The sequence below is a fragment of the Linepithema humile genome, chromosome 7, assembly GCF_040581485.1.
Source record: "Linepithema humile isolate Giens D197 chromosome 7, Lhum_UNIL_v1.0, whole genome shotgun sequence".
NCBI classification, from domain to species: domain Eukaryota; kingdom Metazoa; phylum Arthropoda; class Insecta; order Hymenoptera; family Formicidae; genus Linepithema; species Linepithema humile.
This window is the reverse complement of record NC_090134.1, coordinates 15820472-15843750: the sequence shown is the minus strand read 5'-3', so window position 1 is coordinate 15843750 and position 23279 is coordinate 15820472. Positions and strand designations below refer to the sequence as shown.

Below are 23279 nucleotides of genomic sequence, written 5' to 3'. Positions count from 1 at the left end.
CAACAACTCGACCGTTCTGACAATTGTCTTATTAAAATTAACGAAATGTGCACGATACTTTTTTCGATACGTCGATGAAAATGTGAAATAAAACTTTCTTTCTTTCGTCTGAAAGATATGAATTTTGAAAGATACATAATTTTTCGTTGAAAATTTTCTATCAACTTACGCGTTATTTGAGAGACAACAATAAGAGTGCAAAGTTGAGATAGCGGACAGTTTGAAGAAGGTTCTCCTTGTAAAATCTTGATCGGCGAATACCGCTGTTGGTTTTCCAATCAGCGAATAAAGCTTTCAACGATTCGATCGGGAACGTGGAAGTTTGTTTGTTACATTAGATATGCGCCCGCGTTATGCACGATCTTCCGAGGACGTGCGCGCTACTCTCGTAATTTTGCCGCTGACGATCCATCGAAGTTCCGCGAACAAAGTTCAAACTACGCTACTTATAATAACTTGTCGCTACGTTGCTACTAAGACGGGCCGGTATTAACATAAAGTTTACGCGAGCGTCATAAAACTTTTGTGAAAACGTCCGCACAAAATGTGCAACACCATCCGCGTAACGCTAGATTGCTTGTATCTCGTACATGAAAAACATTTTCGGTCTAATTAAATAGCGTAATAATCAAAGTTCGCGAAAAAAAGTATGAATAAAAATATCCTACGTCATAAATGTTTTAGCCACAATATCAAAAAAACAATTATTATTTAATATTTATAAATATGAAGCTCAGAAACAATATTTTTTTTAAATTATAATAAATTAAGTTTGCTTGTAAAAAGCATTAAAACGTATGTTGCGATGTGTTTTGTTTCATTTTATTGTCTTAAATGTGATAATTAAATGCAATATTAAATGAAATGCGTTTCGTTTCGACCGAAAGCCACCCCTGTGAAGTCGTCGTCTGTGAAGTCGTGCGGGGGGGAGCCACGAGATTAAAGAGCCACGTCATCAATCAGCGACGCGAGAAAGAAAAGCACGATACGCGGTCACGGTTTGCGCAATACCGCCAGCGCGGGACGTCTGATCTGGCGGAAAAACGAAGGGATTCTCCTTCTCTCTCTCTCTCTTCCATCCTCTCTCATAGACGTGTGCCGGCGAGCGGGTGAGAGATTGCGATAGTTGCCAGCAGATGCGTGACGACGCCGCCGCCGCCGCGATCGCCGGTGCACCTAATGCACCCAATTATACGAGGCGCGCGCGATGCATCCGGCTCGGTGAGCACGGCAATTCCGGCGAAGTTCATCGCACGTGAGGGAGAGCCGAGTCGTGTGCGCAGGGAGGCAGAAAAAGGTCACGGCGGGAGGGCAGCAGTAGCCGGCAGCAGGTCGCGTTCGGCTGGGGTCGTCGGGGCGACGGGGAAGGGAGCAGAGGAGCTGAGAGAGGGGGAAGGGGGCACCGTAGATGATTAACAACAGGTTTATTAATCATGAAAACCGGGCTAGCCGAGGGGTTAGAAGTTCAATTGCAGCTCGTTGGGTCTCTTCTTGCCGCCGCTCTTCTTCGAGCCGCGTCTGGCCGCTCTTCGCGCCGGGCGGCAGCGCGTTATTGTTCGCTCATAAAGCCGCGGAACGAGTCCGCGTAAAATATGACTCTCTCTCGCTACTCGAGTCGTCTCGCCGGAAAGTTTCGAGTCGGGATGGCTGGTAGTCGGAGAGAAGACCCCCGGGAGATAGAGGACGACGGTTCTCGCGGGGGAAGGCGAGAAGGAACCGGATAGCGACGTCTTTCAGTCGGAACGGAACTTTCGGGCACCAATTATTACCGGAGGGGGCTTTGCAAGTACGGCAAAAGCGATACCATTCTAATTAAAGGCGAGCGAGATACGAGAAATTTTTGAAAAGTACGTTTAATCAGCGATGAGCTAAGTTTTGAATTACCGTAATTTGCGCGTCTCAAACTCAAAATCCATAACTGCCCGAGCGCGCGGGCTAACTCGAGCGAATCGGCTTCGCTTATAAATAAAAATTACCGCCATTAATCATTCTTATACCTCTCCTATCACGAATTTAAGCCGCGAGCAAACATAAAATATTTCCCACTATTGTTGGGATTACGCGAATCATTTATCATTCTGCATGAATCATTTGCATTCATTATCATCCGTTACATCTAAACATTCAACAACCCTTCGGTTGGCCTACCCCATGCTTTCAGAATTATCATTACGTGATATCAGAATTATTATCGAGCTGCCGTCGTAATAAAAACCCGCTCCATCTCTCTCCCTCGCGTCCGCGTTGCCTTTTGCGCCGATGTGTACACGCGGGCGCGTGTGTATCTGCGGAAAATGAGTCGTAACGAGGCCGGAGACTACAAGTCGTGAAGGGAAAGCACGGTTCCTCAGCGCGAGAGAAGAATGCCTAACGACTAGAAGATGAGTCGCTCCGCTGATAAGGGAAAGAGTCTTTACAAACTCGCCGGATAAAGAAACGACGGGCCCGAAGGAGCGGCGTGGCTGAAGAGAGCGCCCGCCTGAGCTTTATCAGTCATTTGTGATTTCCACTTGCCGCGTCCTCTCCGAGGAAAGCGCGACAACCGGCTTTCCTTCCTTCTCCAGGAGATATTTTCCGCCCGTTCGGCGTCCTCAAATGGGGAATGTTCTCAATAGACCTGCAACTGTTACTCCCGCACAATCGTCCGGAGTTTGTAAACATACATTCTCGCGGATGAAAAATCGAGCCAAAGAAGCTTTAGCGTCCCTGTAAAGATCCCTTCCCTGTAAAGATCCTTTCCTCGGCAGAGATTTTTAGAGAAATAGTCATCTTTCATTGTGCCGTCATCTCAAATACCGAGAGAGATTCTCAATTGCGCTATACCGTCGCCCTCCGACAATTCTCGGAATTCGTAAACATGTTTTTTTTTCCGCAAAGAAGAGAAAAGAGGAAGTTTCGAAGTCGATTTATCATCGAAAATTATATTACACACTCGACTTACAAACGTACGGTATTTGTTTGAGGCTTTATAGCGCAAGATAAAAATCACCACCAATTACGGTTTATTCTCATTAATTATCGCTGTAATAACGCGAACAAATAAAGTTCAATCTATCTTTGTCATCGAGTACTTTTGGAAAGGTTCGAGTCATCGGTTGACATTAACTCCGGCTATTCGAGGCTATTCTATCGCCACTTTCCGATTCACCTTTGACCCAAAATCAACCGTTCGTCAATTATGCGTAATAACTATTCATCTGATATACGATAAACTGCTCCACTCGTTGTCACGTCGTTAGTTGAACGAATAGATTGACAGAGTGTTATCAGCGTTTAGTCGTGAACGGAACACAACGAATATCCAATATATCTCTTGTAACGGATGAACGCGATAGATGAATCTATATCGTGTAATATGTAGCATGTTGTATACACAAAAATCTTTATATAGAATAATATTAAAATAAATGTCCCAATGGCCAGATATGTCCTAAATTCCGATTATGCATCTATAAAATAACTGTTATTTAATATCTGTACATGCAAAATTAAAATGTAATGTTAACAAACGTTAATAAATTAAGTTTGCATATAAAAAGAATTAAGAATTGTTGTGCATAATATTTAATTATATAATAATTAATACAATTATCTGAGTTTATCATATGAAACAATTTAAATGGATTTTAAACAATTTTGTGAGGAGCAAGTGATATTTTAGAGCATTAAAAAAAGCAAATTTGTTCAATTTGAAAAATAAATTTCTGAACTTCTAATTTAAAAGATATTTTACGTTAATCTCGAACATTGGTACGTACGCATATCCGACATTTTTTTGCAAATATTTAATTAAGTATTAATTAATAATCATAATTTTAGTTTTACTTTTGTTAAGTAAACTGTAATCTTTATGTATACGAAAAAAATGAGAAAAGTATCATTTTTATAAAAGAAACTATCTTCAATGTAATGTTAACTTTTAAATATTCAATCAGGGATATTTGCCTAGATATTGACTTATTCATTTGAACAAAACGGTAAAATCCACGTGAAGGTATTCGCAGTTACGTAGAATTTGCAGAGTTAATATTTTAAATGTAGAACTTAATATTTTCGTAGATTCTTGAAATACTTCTCGAATAAATCGTAAACTTTATTATATTTCGTTTCGTATTTTATTGTGTTTGCAAAAAAGATATGTTTGGAATATTGGGAAAAAGCTCAGATCGTAATTTCTCACAATCGTAATTTTATTAAAAAAAAAACACCATTTTCCGCGGTATCTCTCAGCAGAGAATTTCCGCGGCGTTCTGAACGACTACGACGCGATGCGATGTCCCTCATATTTTCCTCGCGGTCGGAAGATCGGCCGGTAAAAGCTATAATTACAGCCGCAAATGTGCATCGCGCTCGCACATTCGCGTTTACCGCATCGCGCTGCGGTAAGATTTCCCGATTCACGCGAGTGAAACGTTCGCTGCGCGAGCCGTTAGCAGCCCCGAGTCGGATCTCTTTTTACGCCGCACCCTCGTTTGCTACAGCACGTATGATATTGCCACTTACGTAGCGGCAATATTGTCAATAAAGAGCCGAACGATTCCTCCGAATGAAGGTGGGGAATACTCGAGCATTATAAGAAACTGCCCTGGTGGCCGACCAGCAGCTACACTTCGCGTAAAAGAGAATCGATATTCGCCGGTGCACACACACGGCCTATAAATGAAAATACCAAATAACTTTCCCGTAGCTTCACCCGCCGGCTAGTACACGCGGATACTTCGCGCGAAGTGTTCCGGTACTGCCGGCTATAAAAGCAGCTTTAACGACTTCCGCTGGCAGCTTTGCAACGCCGGAGTGATTTACACGAGAACTTAAGGGACACGCGGCACGCCCCGAAATTACTTAACACATTTATTAGCCGAACGTGCTATTTGCAATAGCGATTTGTTCGCACGAGAAGCAAAGAGTACGTAATCGGGGAAAAATCTAGTGCGCAAAATTTATAATCGTGTATTTGTGTGTTACCGCGTAAAGGAGGTGCGTTATTTACTTCCGTAAACAACCACGAGTGCCAGAGGGAAGGAGAAAATAATAACTTTCTAATATATATCGTGTTTCATTAGGTATGCATCCGTGCAACCGCCCTTCCGAGGCTCTCGTTGCAGGAACATCTCCATACACGTCGTCGCGGCTTAAAGGTCGGCACTTTAAGTGACACACGAGTGCCATCAGTTGTTAGCTCGAAGAGCAGCTCCGAGGAGAAGCTCTCCTTCCCTTAAGTGAAGCTCGCGAGATCAAAGTTTACGTCGCGCGTTCTTTCGAGAAGCGAGATGACAAAAAACATGGAATTTCCTGCATCGCAGTACGGAAAAGGGCTTCCGGCTTGCTTTCTAACTTCCTGGATCATATATGTCTTTGATAATGCTCGCGGACGAAAACTATTTTGAAATTTTCCGTTACTCTTCAAAGTTTTATTATTATAGTTTCTCGCCTTTTCCTAAAGAAACATAACATCTTGTCCTTGTATTTTTTTTCAAAACACGCCGTATGCTTGTGTTTGTCCCAAATTTTTCAGCGAATACTCTTCCCTCTGGTAAAATCTGAGAAAATTGAACCGAGTTTTCTTCACGAATTAATTATACCTACTTCAATTTTCCACACAGCAGAATTAATTTTCCACGTTCGCTACAATTTGGTGGAACTGCGGCTGTTTAAAATGTTTCAGTAATTATATATGCGTTGCAAGCCGTTGCATTGCAATTCTCTTCAGAATTTCATGAATATTACCAGATGTATCCTGCTGCTCAAGAAATTTTGTCTTGACCTAGACAGGGCGAAAAACGTAGTGAACCACTTTTATCTTTGACACAGTTTTCCCGCACGGTCATGCTATTCGAGTTCTCGACGGATGGGGCGTATCTCGTTTGCTACAGCGTGTCATACTAGGGAAAGTTACAAAGTAAAGGAACGTTTAAGGACCCGAATCATTTAAAAAAGTCCCTTTACTTTTTGACTTTCCCTCGTACATTGTATTATTATGCAAAAGAGTTTATTAGTTCGCGAAAGAATTTTTTTTAAGAGAACGCGAGAATATAACAAAATATTTCACGCCAAGGCGAAGAAAAGATTTTCGAATTTTTATTCTGCAACATCAATGTTGTTTTCTTTTCGATTTCTTCGGTTGATGAAGCGAGCGCGGAAAAAGAAATAATGTTATTTCCGACGAGTCACGATATAAATTAAATTCTTGCGCGAACGTACTTTATCCATCCGTAATTAGGGGCTTCCTAAAAACTGGTCGCGAGAGCAAATAGCAGTGTCGGACGTGGAGCCGTGATCTGTCATACAGTCCTCGGGCTTCTCGGGGGAAGAGTAGCGAAAAACGCCTGACCGCTCACCCGTACGTTCGTAATTTTACGATTGCGTATGCGCCGGGATAAATGCCCGTCGGGAAATTTCGCGTCGCTCGTCGTCACAAAAATCCACTGTTTTTTTTTTTCTTTTTTCTTTTTTTTCAACGTCAAGACGAAGCGCTGCGGAGCCGTGTCGCAACTTTTATTTCGCCGAGGTTCGACCGTAAGAAACGTATCGCTCCTTCCTCTCGCGCGCGGCACGCCATAAATTATAGTCCCGGCCGAGTGTCATCCATTCTGACCGAAGTGACAAGACTAGCACCGTCGTGCTTGTATACACCCGATATCGTTAGTGAACGTACATCGCGAAAGAACCCAAGCTTGTAAAAAAATCGCTGAGAATTGTCAAGTACCGCGTTGAGACTCGACAATCGCACTTTGAAGTTTTTGAATATTTAAAAGAAATGATAGAGACGATTACAACAATACAGTTAATAACTATTTAACTTTAAAATGACTACCTCTTTGAGAAATGAGGGAGACGATTATATACCAACATAGTTAATAACTATTTAAGTTTAAGATGACAACCCCTTTGAGAATTTCTTAGCCTCCTTTAAATCTTTCCACAGAGCTTACGTTTTCCAATATATTTTAGAAAATATTCCTTTACTTTTGAGAAAGCGTCGAGTTTAAAATAATCAAAGAACAAAAATAAATCCTCTTTGATATTGCACATTTCGCACCACGTCCGTAAGTCTTCGAAAACCTATCTTTTCTTTCCGATGGCCATCCCGTTAGAAATTTTCTATATCCGGCCCGACGACGTAGGTCGAGCTTATCCGTGCGCAACAAAAATCATATCTCCGATGTAGCGGATAGAGGGATCGTAAGAGACCGCCGGGCTTTCACTCCTTCCCATTGCATATGCATCCGTGCAGCTGCACCTCCGGGATTTCGAGAAAGCAGCAACCTTGCACGTACGTGTCGCCGTGGCTAAGAGGCTTTCTAAAACCATACTGTTTTACATGGCGAGGGAACATAATCTGCGATTTTTATTTCCCGGCCGTCCCGGCGTGCCTCGCACTTCGCGCGTTTCGGAAAATTTATAAAAAAATACTGCAAAATGTGTGCGAAGCGTGTGGCGATCGCGCTCGGATAAAAGGGTATCCTAAAGGAGGCAACTTTAGCTAGGTTGGTTTTCTATAAATATATTTATATCGTGTAACGCGTCAGGCTTTCTCGTGTTATTCTTTCAAGAATAGAAAATATCCAAAGTCGCAAATGAATAGTGCAGCTTTTTATGCATATATATATATATATATATCTCTTTCTTTCTGTCTCTCTTTCATCGTAAAAGCATGTCTCATGGTTATAGCATTTCGATTATACGATACACAAGCAATCTCGCGAGGATGGAACTATGCTTACGTAGCGCGTACACACGTGATAGTGTTTCTGCGCGCGCTCAATCTCCTTACCCGATAAAAGCAGCTTGACCAGATTCCAATTTCCCGCAATATGTACAACCATTGCATTCAGTATGCAGCGGCGTACACTGCGTATCAACCGTAAACAGTTCCCTTTGTTACTAAATGAGACAAGTGGGAAACGCGTTTATGCGAGGCAGTGAGTAGAAGATACGCTAATGCTTAATACGATTGCACACACTTGCGAAATGTATTACTGTGATATGCAAGAAGTATAACAAAAAAGTCTTCAACTATTCTACACTGCTATCAAGCTATAATCACGTACACTTTGTTGTTATATTCTCTTCTCCATTATATTCTCTCTTCTTGCTGTTACATTTTCAATACTGTAGAATAGAATTTAATATTGTAAAGTAGAATAGAATGTATTATCGTATTTTATTTATCGATTCGCAGGATCGTGCGCAGGATTTTTGGAAACGTTATTAATCGCGACATACAGAGCCAAGACGAGCACATTGAGACGACATTTGTCGAAAAGAAGATTAATTCCTTAAAAAAGAAATAAAAACGCGTGAGATTTTGTCAGATATTCCTCAGCCCGTTAAAAGATCATATTCAAATGACAATATGATAGTGTTATTAACAGCATCACAAGATCAAGAATTATAAAGTTGAAAAGGTCGCAAAAGTTTAATTATGAAGTTTTGTCCTCAAGTTAATTTAAAAAAAAAAACGCATCTTATGAAATGTTACATAACACTATAACTATACAATCTCGTGACGAGGCAAAATAAAATAACAAAGTTTGTTAGACTCGATGCATTCGCTCACCGAGTTTGCAGTCGTCGCCGACTCTTCCAGTCGAGTTTACCGGCTGCGCCGACTTCGAAGAGGCATTTCCATACGTGTCGTCGGGGCTTAAAAGACTTCGCGTTAAGTGGCACACGGAGCACCTTCGGCGGTTAGCTTCGCGCGCGCGCGCGCGGAACAGAGGCGCGTCCTAAGGAAAAGCTTTCGAGTTCGCGAGGAAAAGTTTGGGCCGCGTTGCCTCTCTTACAAAGGAGGACGCCGCTACGAGTGGAATGAGAATGTCCGCGAAAGTGAAGGACGCGGTGGGAGAGGGAGAAAGCTCAGCTTTTAGCTCTGAATGACAAACGTTGAGTTTTGCGGTAGATATTTTCTCGTCCTAGCCGTACAGTCCCGCTAACAATAAAATTCCGTAAAGTCTTAACACGCCCAAGAGACTGCGATCCCATCTCCGCGAATCCATCGGGCGTTCACCAGGGATGAGCGAGCTGCGCGCGTGCATGCCGTGGAAAAGAGAGCGACACGGCACACACGGCACTGCACGGTGATATTGGCGAGACCATATAATTTCGTTTCATTGTCGTCGTTCGCGCTCCGCGAAGCGTCTCAATGCCTTCTCGACAATGTCACTGAAAACGGTGCCCGGCCAAGCGAAAAACTGTCACCCGTGGGGCGAAGAAAACATCAAGAAACTGAGATGTTCAGACGCGGTTCGCTTCATTGGCGAGTAACGTCGGAACAAAAATAAATTCCGTTGGCTTTTACAAACTGTGAAATGCATGCATGAGATACTTTTTTTCAATCATTCGAGCCCAATTTTCGTCGTTAGATTATATATATGTGACTCGAGTCGTATTTACGTCCGAGTTAACTTTTGCTTTTAAATGTGAAAATAAAAAATAATCTTTCTTTTTACAATTTACATAGAGATATTGGCAAATTATAAAATTTTATTATATTTAATTTTTTATTTTGCTCGCAAAATGACTCAAATAATATTTAATGGACGTACTATTATTTTAGCTACTTTTCCTCGAAACTCCACGTTACATTTTCCATCGAGTCTTACGTCATTTTCTTTCTGTGGATTTAAAGTGTTCAACCTGTCAGCAATATAAAAAGGCGGTTCGCTCCCGAGTTCTTCATTAATCCGATAGTAATTGGCTGCTTCAATTTCAAGCATGGTAATTGAAACTTTTATGAGCACGAAGGAACAATCACAAGCAGAATAAATAATTACATAAATCAGTACTCAGTAACTGAAAAAGTGTTTTTTTCGCAGGCTTGGAATTTTATTCTGATTTTTTCATTGCAGAAATATTCAGAGCATCGTACTATTTCATTATTCTTACGCTAATTTATCGCGAATATAGGATAAAAATATGAATGTTGGATTATTTGCAACTTGTTTATGTAATTTATATTTGTACGTAATTTTAAATAGTGTGGAGAAAGAGAGAGAGAGAGAGAGAGAGAGAGAGAGAGAGAGAGAGAGAGAGAGAATGCTCTCCTATCGCAAAACCACAAGAGAAAAATTTACCTGTCCACCTAATTTTGCGTTACGAAAAGAAATGGAGTATACCAGAAGTGCGATACCAAAAACGCGCCAAACATAATAAACTTTCATCGGTAAAAGTAATAAAAACTTAGATGAGATAGAAGACCGTCTTTGCAAGTGGCCGCTGATAAAAAGTGCTCTCGGAAAAGAATGAAAGGATGATCGCGAACTTGCTCGAAACAAGTCTATTTACCGCGCTATTGCCGACATATATTCGTTCCTTCGTGTAGTTTGCAGCCGCGACTTTTAATGATACGTTTGAGTGACGGTAAAGACGATTAAAGTACCGTCAAAGTTCTCAGCGCGACACGATTCAGGAACTAAACAATGTCGTTGAAGGCAAAAGACGCCGCGAAAGCACTAACGCATGAAGTCAGTTCGCGAGTTCTTCAGCCGGAGAATTTCGCGTCGCCGGCCCGTCAAAACAATGTTCGGGTGCAGAAGAGAGAATCGAACAGGTCGCTGGGGAAAAAAAAAATTCGAAGGCATACGCCAAATTCATAAGCTGCGATAAACTGACCGGAAAATACTGTCGCGTTACTTGAAAGTATACACACACCTATATCGATGTAATGTTTGAATATAAATCATTACGGTTTATCATTTATCGAGAATCTAATAATTTTCAAATGGTCAATAGCGATACGTTATCTATATATATGATTCACGTCGCTATATTCGAGATATATCGCCTTCGCTATCCGTTTTATCTGGCGTTTAGCGCTCGCAATGTTTTTCGGATTGCTCCTTCGATCGATCCGGCCGTCAACTATACCGCCGGTAATAGAAACACGACGAGAAACGGCCTTTCGATTTATGCCGCGCAGACCGACCGACTCTACGACCGCGATATACACGATAATAAAATCGCAGTCGCTCGTTCAGACCGCCCCGAATCGATGTTTGCGCGTAATCAAATTCCCCCGTTCGGCGACAGCAATTGCGACGGTAAAACTAATTTCGGGCTTTTCGACGGCCTCGGTGGTGGCGACAGGCCGGCGTATATGTATCGCGGAAATGCGCGTGATTACGGGATCGACGGGAACTTGAAGAAGGGATCGATAGAGGCAGCGATAATACGCACGCGAAACCAACACGCCGATGATATAGACGTCATGTTGAATTACGAATGCGTGCCATGTTACGAGTCAAGTAGATTAATTAATCCGTCAAAGCTCACCGGCAGCTCTAAATTTCATTATTGCACTTTAGATTCAATTGTCACTTGATTCTAATACTTCAAAAATAATAAACATGCACTATATTAAATTATAAAATACACTATTCGATAATTCACAAGCGGAGCGATAATTCTCATCGACGTGATTTGATGAGACAGCATGTAAAATGAAAAAGAAAATAAAAAAGTATAGCTTTCTTGAATTTTCATGACAAATCATAAATTGTTACGGAATAGCTGATCTTTTATGATGAATCTTTTATAACAAACATCGTTACGCTTTTCTCGCTCTTCTCGAAAAGAGAAGGAAAGACGTGTATGCGGACAAAAGCATGGTCCGTTAGTCTTGATAGCTAGTAAAAAAGTAACCAGTGCGAACGGTATTCTCGAACGAGGAAAAGTTGCTTGTCGCGGAGAACTTGCGGCAAGTTGCTCGGCAGCCTTTTCGATCATGCTGCGCGAACGCAAACAGGAATAGAGGGAAAACCGCCTCCGTTTATATTCCATTCCGGGTGGAGGAGAGCGATGCCAGCGAAAACTTGCTTTTATCGATGATATCCTTCCTTCTTAGGGGTCTCGACCTCGGCCGATATGGTCGACGAGAGAAAAGCGTAAGATCCGCTCGGACTCGAAGCCGTCCAATCCAAGCGTTCCTCGCGCAAGTGCAGCGCGCGCGTCCTCCGTAAAAATTGCTTCCTCCGCATGGAGATTGATCGCGGTCGCAAACATGAGAATTTTCATCGTTCCTCGCCTAAAGACGCTGGCCCAGCGCGATCGCGATTTTATGAGACGATATATGTACGAGACGCGCACGTTTACGAAAGATACGTCCGACTTCCTCAACGCATATTCCCGTGCATGCATTTGTTTATTATTTCGATATACTTTCTTTTTGCAAACCGGCTCTTTTTGCTCCTTCACGTTTCAATATGATATTTAATTCATTGGAGCTTTTACAATTTTTATTTAAATTATTTTTTATTTAGGATTTATCCGAGTATTGCCGTTTGACTTCGGCCGAGCGCAAAAATAATATATGAATTGGCTACGAATTCGTTCATTCGTTTACAAATCGGGCTATCGATCGGCGAATAACGTGATAATCGCTTGCCTTCTGTATTCTGACGTATACATATCAAACTTGACAACTCTAGTATTTTTATCAATTATTCATTTCATTTATCTATTCTGTCCTTGATTCTTACAACTTTGTCTTGTTTATTGCTTATCGTAATGACAATTATCTATAGAGGAAAAGAACATTTAAGGTCAATCAAGGTCGGCGGTCGAATTTTTCACATGGACGGCAACGAAAAAGGAGAAAAGTCAACGGCGACTTTGGCGATGAGTTTGCGAAAGTTTTTTCCTTCCAGTGGCGTGGCTGAAAGTCTAAGTTTTGTCAGAGATACAATTGCCATTATTTTGTATCTAAGAATTTACTAACATTACATATGTTTCCATTTTTATTGTGACGTTTAGATAACGTCAAATAAATTTCAGCTGCAAGATTCTTCAGAATAAATATATACAGTCAAATAATTATGTTGCAAAATTGAAAACAGTTACGTTATATAATCCCGTTATAACGTTATACGCTCTGTTATGCAATATCTCTTTCTTCAATATTGTTTGATTTCTTCCTATATTGGAAGGAAAACCGGTGAGTTGGCATTCATGAGCTTCTACATTTTGCTTATTCTCGCTGTATATGACCTCCGCCCCTACGCCCATGTCGCCATCCGTCGATTCGATCTCGAAAGAGCGATCAAGAAATAACCATTCCATTGCGGTGGCACGCGAGGACGAAGGAAGAAGTTTGATACCGAACGCCATTCTTCGACGATAGCGTTCGAAGTGAAACACGATTTCGACGAACGCGACATTCGAGCTATCGAAAGAGCGGGTCCGAGCTGGTCGCCGGACTGTGATCGGGGCGTTTCCCGTCAGGGCAAAAGAAGAACGTGACGATTTGCATTTACCGTTTTTCTCCCCCGAGCGCCGAATCAATTTACTCCCTGTGGGATACATTTGGCGACCTACTTTCAACGAGCACGGCTGGCGCAAGCATCATAATTCGTGATGCGAATTGCGTCTTTACAGCGGTCTTACTCATAAGTCCGACACATTATATCGCGCTTCTCTGCAATATTCGCCTCGAGATTGGTACATGCTCCAACAGCGTCCCTTAGTATTTAAATCAAGCGCAATGTTCTGCCAAAAAAGAACAATCATTGTCCCTCAATCCAATTATTCATTATTTTTATAGCAATTTCGGATTTTTTAATAGTCGGTGTTATTATTTTTTTACGCAGCGCGATTAAAAAATCCGCGATACGGGCGAAACTTAATTAAAATTTCGACAAACAAATATTTAATTTACGTGTTAATCAGACTACGCTTTGCTCAAAAAAGTAAACAGATTTATTTGAAAAATGCGAAATTATTTATCATACAACCCAATATTATAATACAACAGTTGGATGTATTTTTCTCCACTTTCTTTTACAATTTGTCTCGATTTCAGTGCCGATTGATTTATTTCTTATCCTTCCGATTGCTCCTCTAACTTGAATACGAGAATGCGAGGCAAAGTCACAATCACGAAATTACACGTCTCGAGGCGCGTTTTTTTCCGGAGATTGAAAAGCTCGTATCTCTCCAGGGAAAAGAAGCGAGATGGGAGGAAGTGAGGGGGGGGGGGAGGGGAGTCGTCGACGAGAGGATCGCGCGAATGGACGAACGTAAAGATTCATTTCGCAAATCAGATCAACCTCAGCTCACTCGTCGTAAACGTCGGAAACAGATCTTCGTTTCCTACGGCGCTTTTCATTCATTGCAAACGCCGCGCCGCGTAGTCACTCGTTTCGCCCCATCGCGCATTTTCCTATTCGCCCTTGGAATCACCCCCTATTTGCATCGAAGCGCCGTATCGGGCAAGCACGTACACTGCCGCGGGATCGGGTCGCCTAAACGCAATTTAGCGTCTCGTCCGACGCAGGTCGACCAACCCGTCCGACCTCTGTGCCGTATTCGCGAAACGGGAAGCAACACTGCATCCCTTAAGTTCGATGCAGTTCAATCGCCTTTACAAAGGGTCTGTCCGAACCAGAGCTCCAATCTGCACCCGATTTCTGTAACATTCTGTTTGAAAGAGACTGAGACTTTCCGCGAGTTTAGGAACAAAGAAACAGTCGATGAATGACTTTGGCGCGATATAAAGTTCGGAAATTTATCGCACAAATTTATTCATAAGACAATTTAGTTAAAATTCGCGAGCTTGTTCGATATTAAGCTAACAATGACCAGCTAAGAGAAAAGTAAAGTGCAAGAGAATTACGCGAATGCGTAAATCATATTCAGCTGCATTTGCGTTGCACAAAGTTTCGCTTAGCTAGTCCGAAGGGCAAAAAGAACGCGACGAGAGATGGAAGAGTACAAAACGGGATTGAATCGATGTGACGGACAGTGCGCTATTTGTTAACGTATAGCGCACTTTCCAGGACCGAAGTGTAAACTGAACTGACTGCATCGAATCGGATGCAGCTTGCACCTTGCTGCAACCGCAGTAGAGAGGAATGGACACTCGCACGATTGTGCGAGTTGCTTTATTTGGGTCAAGCGTTGGGAGCGCATTGCGCGCGCGAGTGTATTTTGCGCGCTCGACAAATATCGGCTCTGTGAGCACGGACCTCTCACACGACCGCCGAGTATCAATGTGCTCGCTCGCTCGCTCGCTCGTTCGATCGATCGATCGATCGATCGATTCTAACAGGTTAATCGAGAGGATGAAATGAATGAAGGTCTTACTCGCGTTCACGAAACGCGTCACGGAAGTATACTTTCACATGCAAAAGATCATATATTTCTTAAAGAAGAATGAAAAATATACAATATTTCTTGGAGAAAAGTAAAGAAGATTTGCTGTTTCTCTCGCACGATTTTGCAGAGTTAATTATGAGAATAATTTTTATATTTCGTCCAACTCGTCTCACAGATATTACTCTCAAATATATATAAGAGGATCAAATATATTTTTTTTTCTTCTTGAAAAGATGAAAAACACGTTTCATGGAAAATAAAACTACTGAGAAAATTTCCTGCTTCTTTCACACAATTAAGCTAATTGTCCTGATTTTTATATTTCCCATAATTTTGAATTTTCAAAGTAAAAAAGAAAGAATTTTTTTTTCTAATATATTATGGTTTTTCTTTAGAATTCTGTTCGATTATTCATCAGAGCTACGAGCTGCTATTACATTAACCCAAATCCAAAACGCGCCGACTCCGAAACGCAAAGACGAAATCGATTTCTCAAGACGATGCTCTTCGCGCTGGAGACGTCCAACTTATCCTCGTTTACATTTTACTCCCGTCGTCTATCGACATCTTTTATTCATCCAGGCACCCGTGTCGCGAAATCGCGTGACAAACTTCTTTAATAAAGTTTCAAATGAGAGCGTAACGCGCGCCATTGTCTCGTGCTACTCTTTTTCGCAAAGTTACACATCGAATTATTATCGAAGGACACTCCACAACCCGGAGACTCTGGAGCCTGGAGATATATTCTTGTATTTGCCAGAAATAAAACTTGAAAACTCAATAAAAATTGCACAATCACAAATCACACTTGGCGATTTAATCGTTGTTTATGGCGATCATCTGTGCTGAAAGACTGCGTCGATTAATGATGGACAATAAAACACGGTTTACGACCACGAACGTTAACGAGTGCTTTAAAACTCACTCAACAGGGACGCAAAGTGCTTGGAGACGACAGGACAGGAATTTCCCGTTGATGTTTTCATCAAACTATTGTGTGAAATATAGCTGACGCTCACGGCTGATTAAAGAAATGCGGTGCTCACGTCATTAATTTTTGCGGGGTGTTTATTTAAAACGTGGCCGAGGCCGCAATGAGCATTGGAGCGAATTGAGAGTTACGGAAACTCATCGATGAAGGGCCTGACGAGCCCTGATTTCGCTCCGAAGGTTCGCTGTCTGACGAGGTCGGCTTTCATTCGCGGTTAACCGATGTTAAAACGTTTCGCGTATACTCGCCGTGCTATCGATCGGCTCATAGGCGCCACTGCGCTGCTTTTACTACGCCCCGATAGGCGATATCGTGGAGAAAAGAGCAACAAAAAAAAAAAAATGGAGAAACATGGACACACAGAGATAAATTGTTGAATTTACTTACTGCGAAACGAGGTGCAAGTGAAGATAAAGGTGTTGTTTCATGAACAGCAACCTTCCTCTGTACGTGCTGAAAATCAAAGAACAAAATAAATATAATACTGTTCATTTAAGAAAAAAAATAACAATATAATTGTTAATTGTAAGAAATAGAATAAAAAAAGTAATAAGAATTAAAAGAGGTAAATTTGATTAAAATAACTCGTGCCCGCGAAAGAAGCACTTGCTATGCAGCGCTATACACAACGCGTCTCAACGCTTAATAGTTTTAAGGAAAGAAAAGGCAAAGTATATGCGACAAACAAGCTTAGCGATGGAAAAATGGAGTAAGCGTAGAAAGAGAGAAAAGACGAGCGCGAGATATGACGAAGGACCATGGACTGAAAAAATAAACGTCGGAAGGTTTTAAAATCCAAATCCGGATTCGGCGAGAAATCCGGAAGAAAAAGTTCCGCGGTGGGACCAGAGGAAAGAGAGAGAGAGAGAGAGCGCGCGGACGTGGAGACGGAGGAAATGCCACGGCGCTGTTAACCACCCGGGAGGGTTAACCGTCGTCTCCGGGTATCATCCGATGCACAAAAGCCGTAAAGCACGCTACCCGGTTATTTCGGTCAATCCTCGAGGAGGAAGCCGCCCGGAAAATATTCGCATCGATCTACCAGCTGACCTCTCTCTTCCTATTTCTCTCCCATAATACGCGCGCGCGCGCACACACACACACACACTCACTCACACACACACTCACTCACTCACACACACACACACACACACACACACACGTACGCGTAACAGGAGCGGGTTCGCCGCCGCAGTAACAGATACCGGATACTCTCTGTATGAAGCGCCTCAAAGTGCTCTTTCGAAGGCGCGCACAGAGGCCAGGTCAACCGCATCACTCTTCGGCATCACAAAAGGACGCAAAACGGACCATCCGGTCCGTACGTCCGTCCGTCCGTCCGTCCGTCCGTCCGTCCGTGCGGTCGACCGGACGCCAGGCTATAAATATCGAAGCGCGTCGACGTAGCCGGCATTTTTCGGCATTATAAATAAATTTCTGACGCGCGCGCCGCCCGGCGCGATTCACCCCCCGCGACGGGATTATTATCGGGTGGCGGTATGAAAGGGCGGCGCGGATGACCGAGGGCGTTGGAGGAGGAGGCTTGCGGGAATAATTCCCGCCTGCGGGGATTGCCGCATGTAATTCTGCATAATTCTCGCAACAGATGCGAGTCCTCGATTCAGCTTCCCATAACGACCTCGTTCTGTTCGATTCCCCAGTCGAAGAACGGTCGTCCGTTTTAAGCCACCGCGACGCAGTCTCGTCGCTCCCATCTCCAAATTTGTGGACTTCACTGTGTGCGGAAAAAAGCGGCCAATTTCTTTCCAACAGCACACGTTATTCAAAATGTTTTCGAAAAAATATATATTCCTTTAATATAATATATATTTTCATTTAAAATTGTAACAAAATTTAAATCTCTTTCTTTTTATTCTAATATAAATTAATAGTACAACTGTGATTTTCAGGTCGTAATGGAAAAAAAAGTATTTAATAAACTACGGACTCTATCAAAAAAATTATTTCCGTGTACAAACGCGGAGTTCATGGCGGGTAAAGCGAGTTTTTCTCCCGCGGAATATTCAAGATAAAAAGATATAGAGAGGATTAGCTTTGTTGTTTCCATAGCCAACAGTAATGAATATTACTCTCTCATTTTATAAACACGTACGTGGATTCTTCACGGCGATATGAATAATAAGATTTAGTATCACAACATTTTGCATCAAACGGCAGAGCCCACCCTCTAATCTGCCAGTACCATTGTACTTTTTTCTAAGCTAACACGTGGCTAAAGAATTTCAAAAACACGACGCGCCGAGGCGGAGACATTTACATGAAAGAAACGTAAAATTCTAGGTCGCGCGGCGGAATCTCATCTTTAAATCTTTAGATTTAATCCGGCGAGAGGCTAAGTTTTCTCTCTCTCTCTCTGTCTCTCTCTCTCTCTCTCTCTCTCTCTCTTTCTCTCTCTCTCTGCGTCGGCGTAGCAAACTTTCGTCCCGAAGCACGACGTGACAAATATCCGTTATTTACATAAAGCGCACATAAAGTCATGAGACGCGCGATACGCGATTCCACGTATTCTGAAGTTTAATGCGGAAGAAAGACCGGAGCGCGCGTCTTCATCCAGCGATACACTCTCGGAGAATGCCACGGGATTCGACCGGGGTTCGTTTAGAAATCATAACATATCCGACATTTGCAATAAGAATTCTAAACGCAGATGTAATTTCGTGCTCGGATCCTTGAATTTAATCCAGGCGGGAGTTACGCGCCCTCGTTTGCTGCAAAGAAGGGGGAAAACGACGTGTACGAGAAGGAAAAACACGAAATATCTCTGCCTCTTACTCGGGTGTAATGTAATATTTAATTACACGACTGTAACTTATCACTGCACCTAACTGCTCTCCTTCGTCGGGGCGTAATGGTCTCGATAATAAGTCACACATGTACGTTCTATTCCTAAAAGGTTATGCGCGCGCGCGCGCGCGTAATCCCGTAGCGTAGCGTAAAAAATTGTTCGCATAAAAGAGTCGCATTTTTACTTTTCAGAGCCAAAAACGGAGATTCTGGGTGCGCCGGATCTGTTCATCAATCGAGGTAGCACCATCAATCTCACGTGCGTCGTCCTGCAGAGCCCAGAGCCGCCCGCCTACATTTTCTGGAATCACAACGATGCGGTGAGTTCGATCCTCTCGATCCGTCATTATTCCTATCCCAGCGCAGCAGCGGTAGCAGCGGCAACAGCAGCTACAGAAACTGACACTTCGGAAATACTCCGGGCTTAAGCGCGAAGTTTACGCGCGACGAATGGTGCGCGCAGACGACGTTTGCAATATCGCGCGATTAGCGAGACCTAGATTTATTACTGACGCGCGCGACTCTGGCCAACGTTGACTTTACGCACGGATAATTAATGATGATCCTACTTGCCGGGATATATTCTAATATCTCGGAAGGCAACACCTTCGAATAAGTTTCCGCTTCGTCGCCGCGAGACCAAGTTTCCGCGAGATGAAATTTTCAACGCCGGCTGAGACTTCCGTCTTTCTTCGTCATGTTTATTGCGTGCACAGTTGCTCGAGATTATTATTGTTGTTGCTCCTGCCGTTATTATTACAGTCTACATTCTTTCCGTCATTAATTCTTCCAAACAGCAATTTGAAGTAAATGCATAGTGCGCCATGATTTATGTGATTTGTATCTCGCGTAATAAACTCTCGTTTTCATTTTTTTTTAAATTGATATATGAATCAAAATTACAGTTTATTATAAAAAAATCATTATATAAGACAAAATAGCCATTTTATTAATATAATTCTTAGAAAAATGTTACAAAAGAGATTTTTTTTAATTACTTAAAAATTCTCTTTGTTCATTAAATTAATGAAAGATTAAGATACTTTATGAATCATTTGATAAAAAGGGGGAAATTTTTCTCTTTTTTTCTGCGAGAATATAGCGTGTCTTTGAATGGTTAATCATGCTCTTTCCGATTTCACACAATCTCGGGAACTGATGACAATATGAATAGCAGAAATTCCGAATGGCTATCTGAGATCCAATCAGCCTCTCTCGCGAATTTCGCCACGGCGTAATAGCGGTGAAGAGGTGCGTGATAAATGGCCGTATAGGCGTCGGCGAAGGTCGTCCCTAATTAGGTACCTCGCCTGGAACTCCAGGAAGCCGAACAGTTCCGATTAGGGCACTGATAGGACGGTAGGCGCACTTAACCACCTGCTGTCATACAAGAATGTTGAGCAGCTTGAAATGTTTCCGTCGCTAAGAATTAATCGCGCGGCATTTGCATCTCTTCGAGCGGAGCTGTTCTTCTCACCGCGTAATACCGACTGAAATATTTTCGCCACATACCACTTAATCACGACCGGTTAAAGTTACGGGACAATATTTGCGCGTTCGCGTTAAGTACACACGCAGAGCGTTACATGTTTGCGCGCGTATATACATCATAATTAATACATCGCGCAGGTCACGCGCATTTTATGGTAACTATTTAAGCTAGGCAAAAGTGTGCTCTAAAAATCCGAGTTTAAGCCTGTAAAATATACTGCACACGAAAATAAAAATGTTTTTTCTGAAAATTTATCCTCTCCGCGAAGGAAAACTGTAATATTCGCAACGATTATTACATCTCTTCTATCGGGCAGTGGATTCGAACGGAATTTCCACATCTCTGCGCAACAGCAAAATATCTCTGGCGGACGAATTAAGTATGCATGCGCACAAAAGAAGATCATAAAACATTCCGGCTGCGACGGCGGCGACTGTTTGCGAACGACTGACCGGCCAATAAATTTTGATAATGTCTCGGTTGGCTGGTCCGCCGCTAAATCGTGAGAGTCGCGGCAAAATTGGTAACGGCACTCAGGAGGTTCCATTAGGCGCATTAAGCCCTGACCGAGAGCTTTGGGACTTGCCTGGGCACGTAGAAGCAACGCTCGTCCGCGAGCCTTAAAGAGGGTCTGTCGTGCGTGACTAACGCGTGCAGTCTCTCGAAAGGTTCTAAACCGTAAATGAGCCAAGAGGGACTCCCTAATTCGAGATATTATTTCGTTCCACAATCAGTCGTCCCTCGCGCAAGCCGGAAAATATTAACAACACTCCCTGCGATTAGTAGCGAGATACCCAGATTTATCAGCAACGAGAGATATACAGACCGACGCTGACTTCGCACGCGGACAATTAGTACCGTTGTACGATTCTGCTTTGCCGAATATATCCCGCTAATATCTCGCGGGGACGATACTTCGTATAAGTGGGATAAGGACCTGTTATCTTATCGGAAGCAGAGAATGTCGGATGTTAAGACAAGTTGGACATCGCATTATGTCGCGTCACCGAATCGCAAGTGATATCGTTATCCTCGAAATAGCCCCGCGAAAATCCTTTCATACTTTCGTCTCTCTACTTGCACTCGGCGGATTACTCGGCGTGTGGATTTCCATGAAAGCTCGCTCAGTCCAACGGACTGAGATGCGTCTCTCCGGATCATCCTCTTTAAATATTTCGCCAGCGCTTCTGATACTTTCGGCAAAGAGATCTCGTAAGAGAGATTGCACAAGTTCTCCCGAGATCGATCGGAAAAAGTAACTGTCGGGCGGAATAACTGCGCTATCCGTAATCGCGATTCCGCCTGGCTATAATGATTCATGCGCTCGCGTAAGACACTTATGATCGCCTACGGATGTGATAAACCTGCGGTCGCTACGACCGATAAGCAGCAACGTGAGGCAACAACCCCCAGGATTCGTCCCGGAGGGACCGAGCCGAAATTCTCCTCCCGATAATAAGGTCGCCCGATCGATCCATCGCGCCGCGAAACATTTTCCGGCCGCAAGGAATCCGTCCAAGTCACCCGGGCGCGTTTGCTTTCACGCTCCGGTACACCTTATCCCTTTGATTTTGATTGAATTTCATGCTCGCGTCTGTTGCGGCGACCGCGCCCCGGAGCGACGCGACGTCGCTTGTGGATGCGCGACGAACGACACGACACCTAGAACACCTCTCTGTGTCCTAAGGCCGAGGTATCTTAAAACGCACGGATGACATTTTGCCGTGCGAAAGGTCGACGGAGAAAGATTTCGCTCAGAAAATAGACGCACGGTTCTGCAAAAATATTAACAAAAGAAAGGCCGTAAGAACGCAAAAAATTCTTTATTATCAAAAAAATAAAAATACAAAATAATGAAATGTTTTGGTACAAATTCTGATTCTCTTCAGAGTCTCGAAATTTGGACCGCAATGTTTCATTACATTATCTATTTTTTTTTATAATAAAGAAATTTTTTGCATTCTGACATCCGCGCTGTGGTTCTTATCTTTCTTCTCTTAATATTTTTTGCTCGAAAAATCCTCAAGAAAAATAGAAGAAAATAAAGATGGCGTTTTGTTGGAAATTTAATACCTTCGTATTTTCGTAATAAATATCGTGTATTTATATCGTATTTTTGGCATCAACGTTCAATCATTATCATACATCAATCAATTGAGTTCCTGAATAGATAGTCGATACATTACGGTGCTAATTTAATTATTTAAACCGAGTTTACTCTGACATGTAATATCGGTCGGTGCTGCGGTCAGCAAGTGCAGTGTTTATTATGCTATTTATTCGAGTTTTTAACATTTTACTCTTCGTTCTCTTCTTTGCCTCTTCTCAAGTTAAAAAAAAAGGTCCTTTGTTCTGATTAATAAAAGTTTACTGTTGTTGCGTTCCGACAACCTCACTTTTAGTTCTTTTCGGCTTCTACATCATTATTTAATTAGTCAATCTAAACCTTTTCCAACTGAGGAGAGCTCGAAATTAAAACGTTTTCTTTGGTGTGTTTAGTTCTTGCGTTCCGACAACCGTGCGCTTTGGTTCTTCTTGCTTTCTATATCATTATCCAATTATCTGATTTTATTTCTATTGATTCTACGTTCCGATTCAGGTCGGCCGAGTTAATCGGTTCACGTCAAAGAAATCCTATTAAGAGATAGTTAAACAGGATAACATTCCGCCTTATTTGTATGTCGATCGTGGAAGGCTGCCAGCTGAGGAGAGGACGAGGAATCAGCGGCGCTGCCAAATCGGTTTCCGCGGTACAGGAATAAAAGCACGTTTTGTAGATTTGTGGTCGCCGTTGGCGCGGTAAACCAATGCCGGACGATCGGAAATGCGAATGTATCAAAACACCGCGAGCGAACCACCGTAATTATAATTTTAAGCCAATATCGCGCAAGCTGTTCG

General features: G+C 42.6%; 1 protein-coding gene and 1 long non-coding RNA gene across 6 annotated transcripts in view; one reads left to right on the top strand and one right to left on the bottom strand.

The window, feature by feature from the left end:
• LOC105678034 (uncharacterized) overlaps positions 1-23279 on the bottom strand; it is a 179899-nt gene that overhangs the window by 111481 nt on the left and 45139 nt on the right. For all 3 annotated transcript variants that reach the window (XR_010891114.1, XR_010891115.1, XR_001101652.2), the window contains one exon: positions 16472-16537. This is a non-coding gene — a long non-coding RNA (uncharacterized lncRNA). The remainder of the gene's footprint in view (positions 1-16471; positions 16538-23279) is intronic.
• The window catches only part of LOC105678008 (neurotrimin-like), a 300284-nt gene that overhangs the window by 258437 nt on the left and 18568 nt on the right, over positions 1-23279 (top strand). For all 3 annotated transcript variants that reach the window (XM_067358675.1, XM_067358674.1, XM_012376993.2), the window contains one exon: positions 19082-19209. In XM_067358675.1, coding sequence (XP_067214776.1) covers positions 19082-19209 — 128 coding nt within the window. The remainder of the gene's footprint in view (positions 1-19081; positions 19210-23279) is intronic.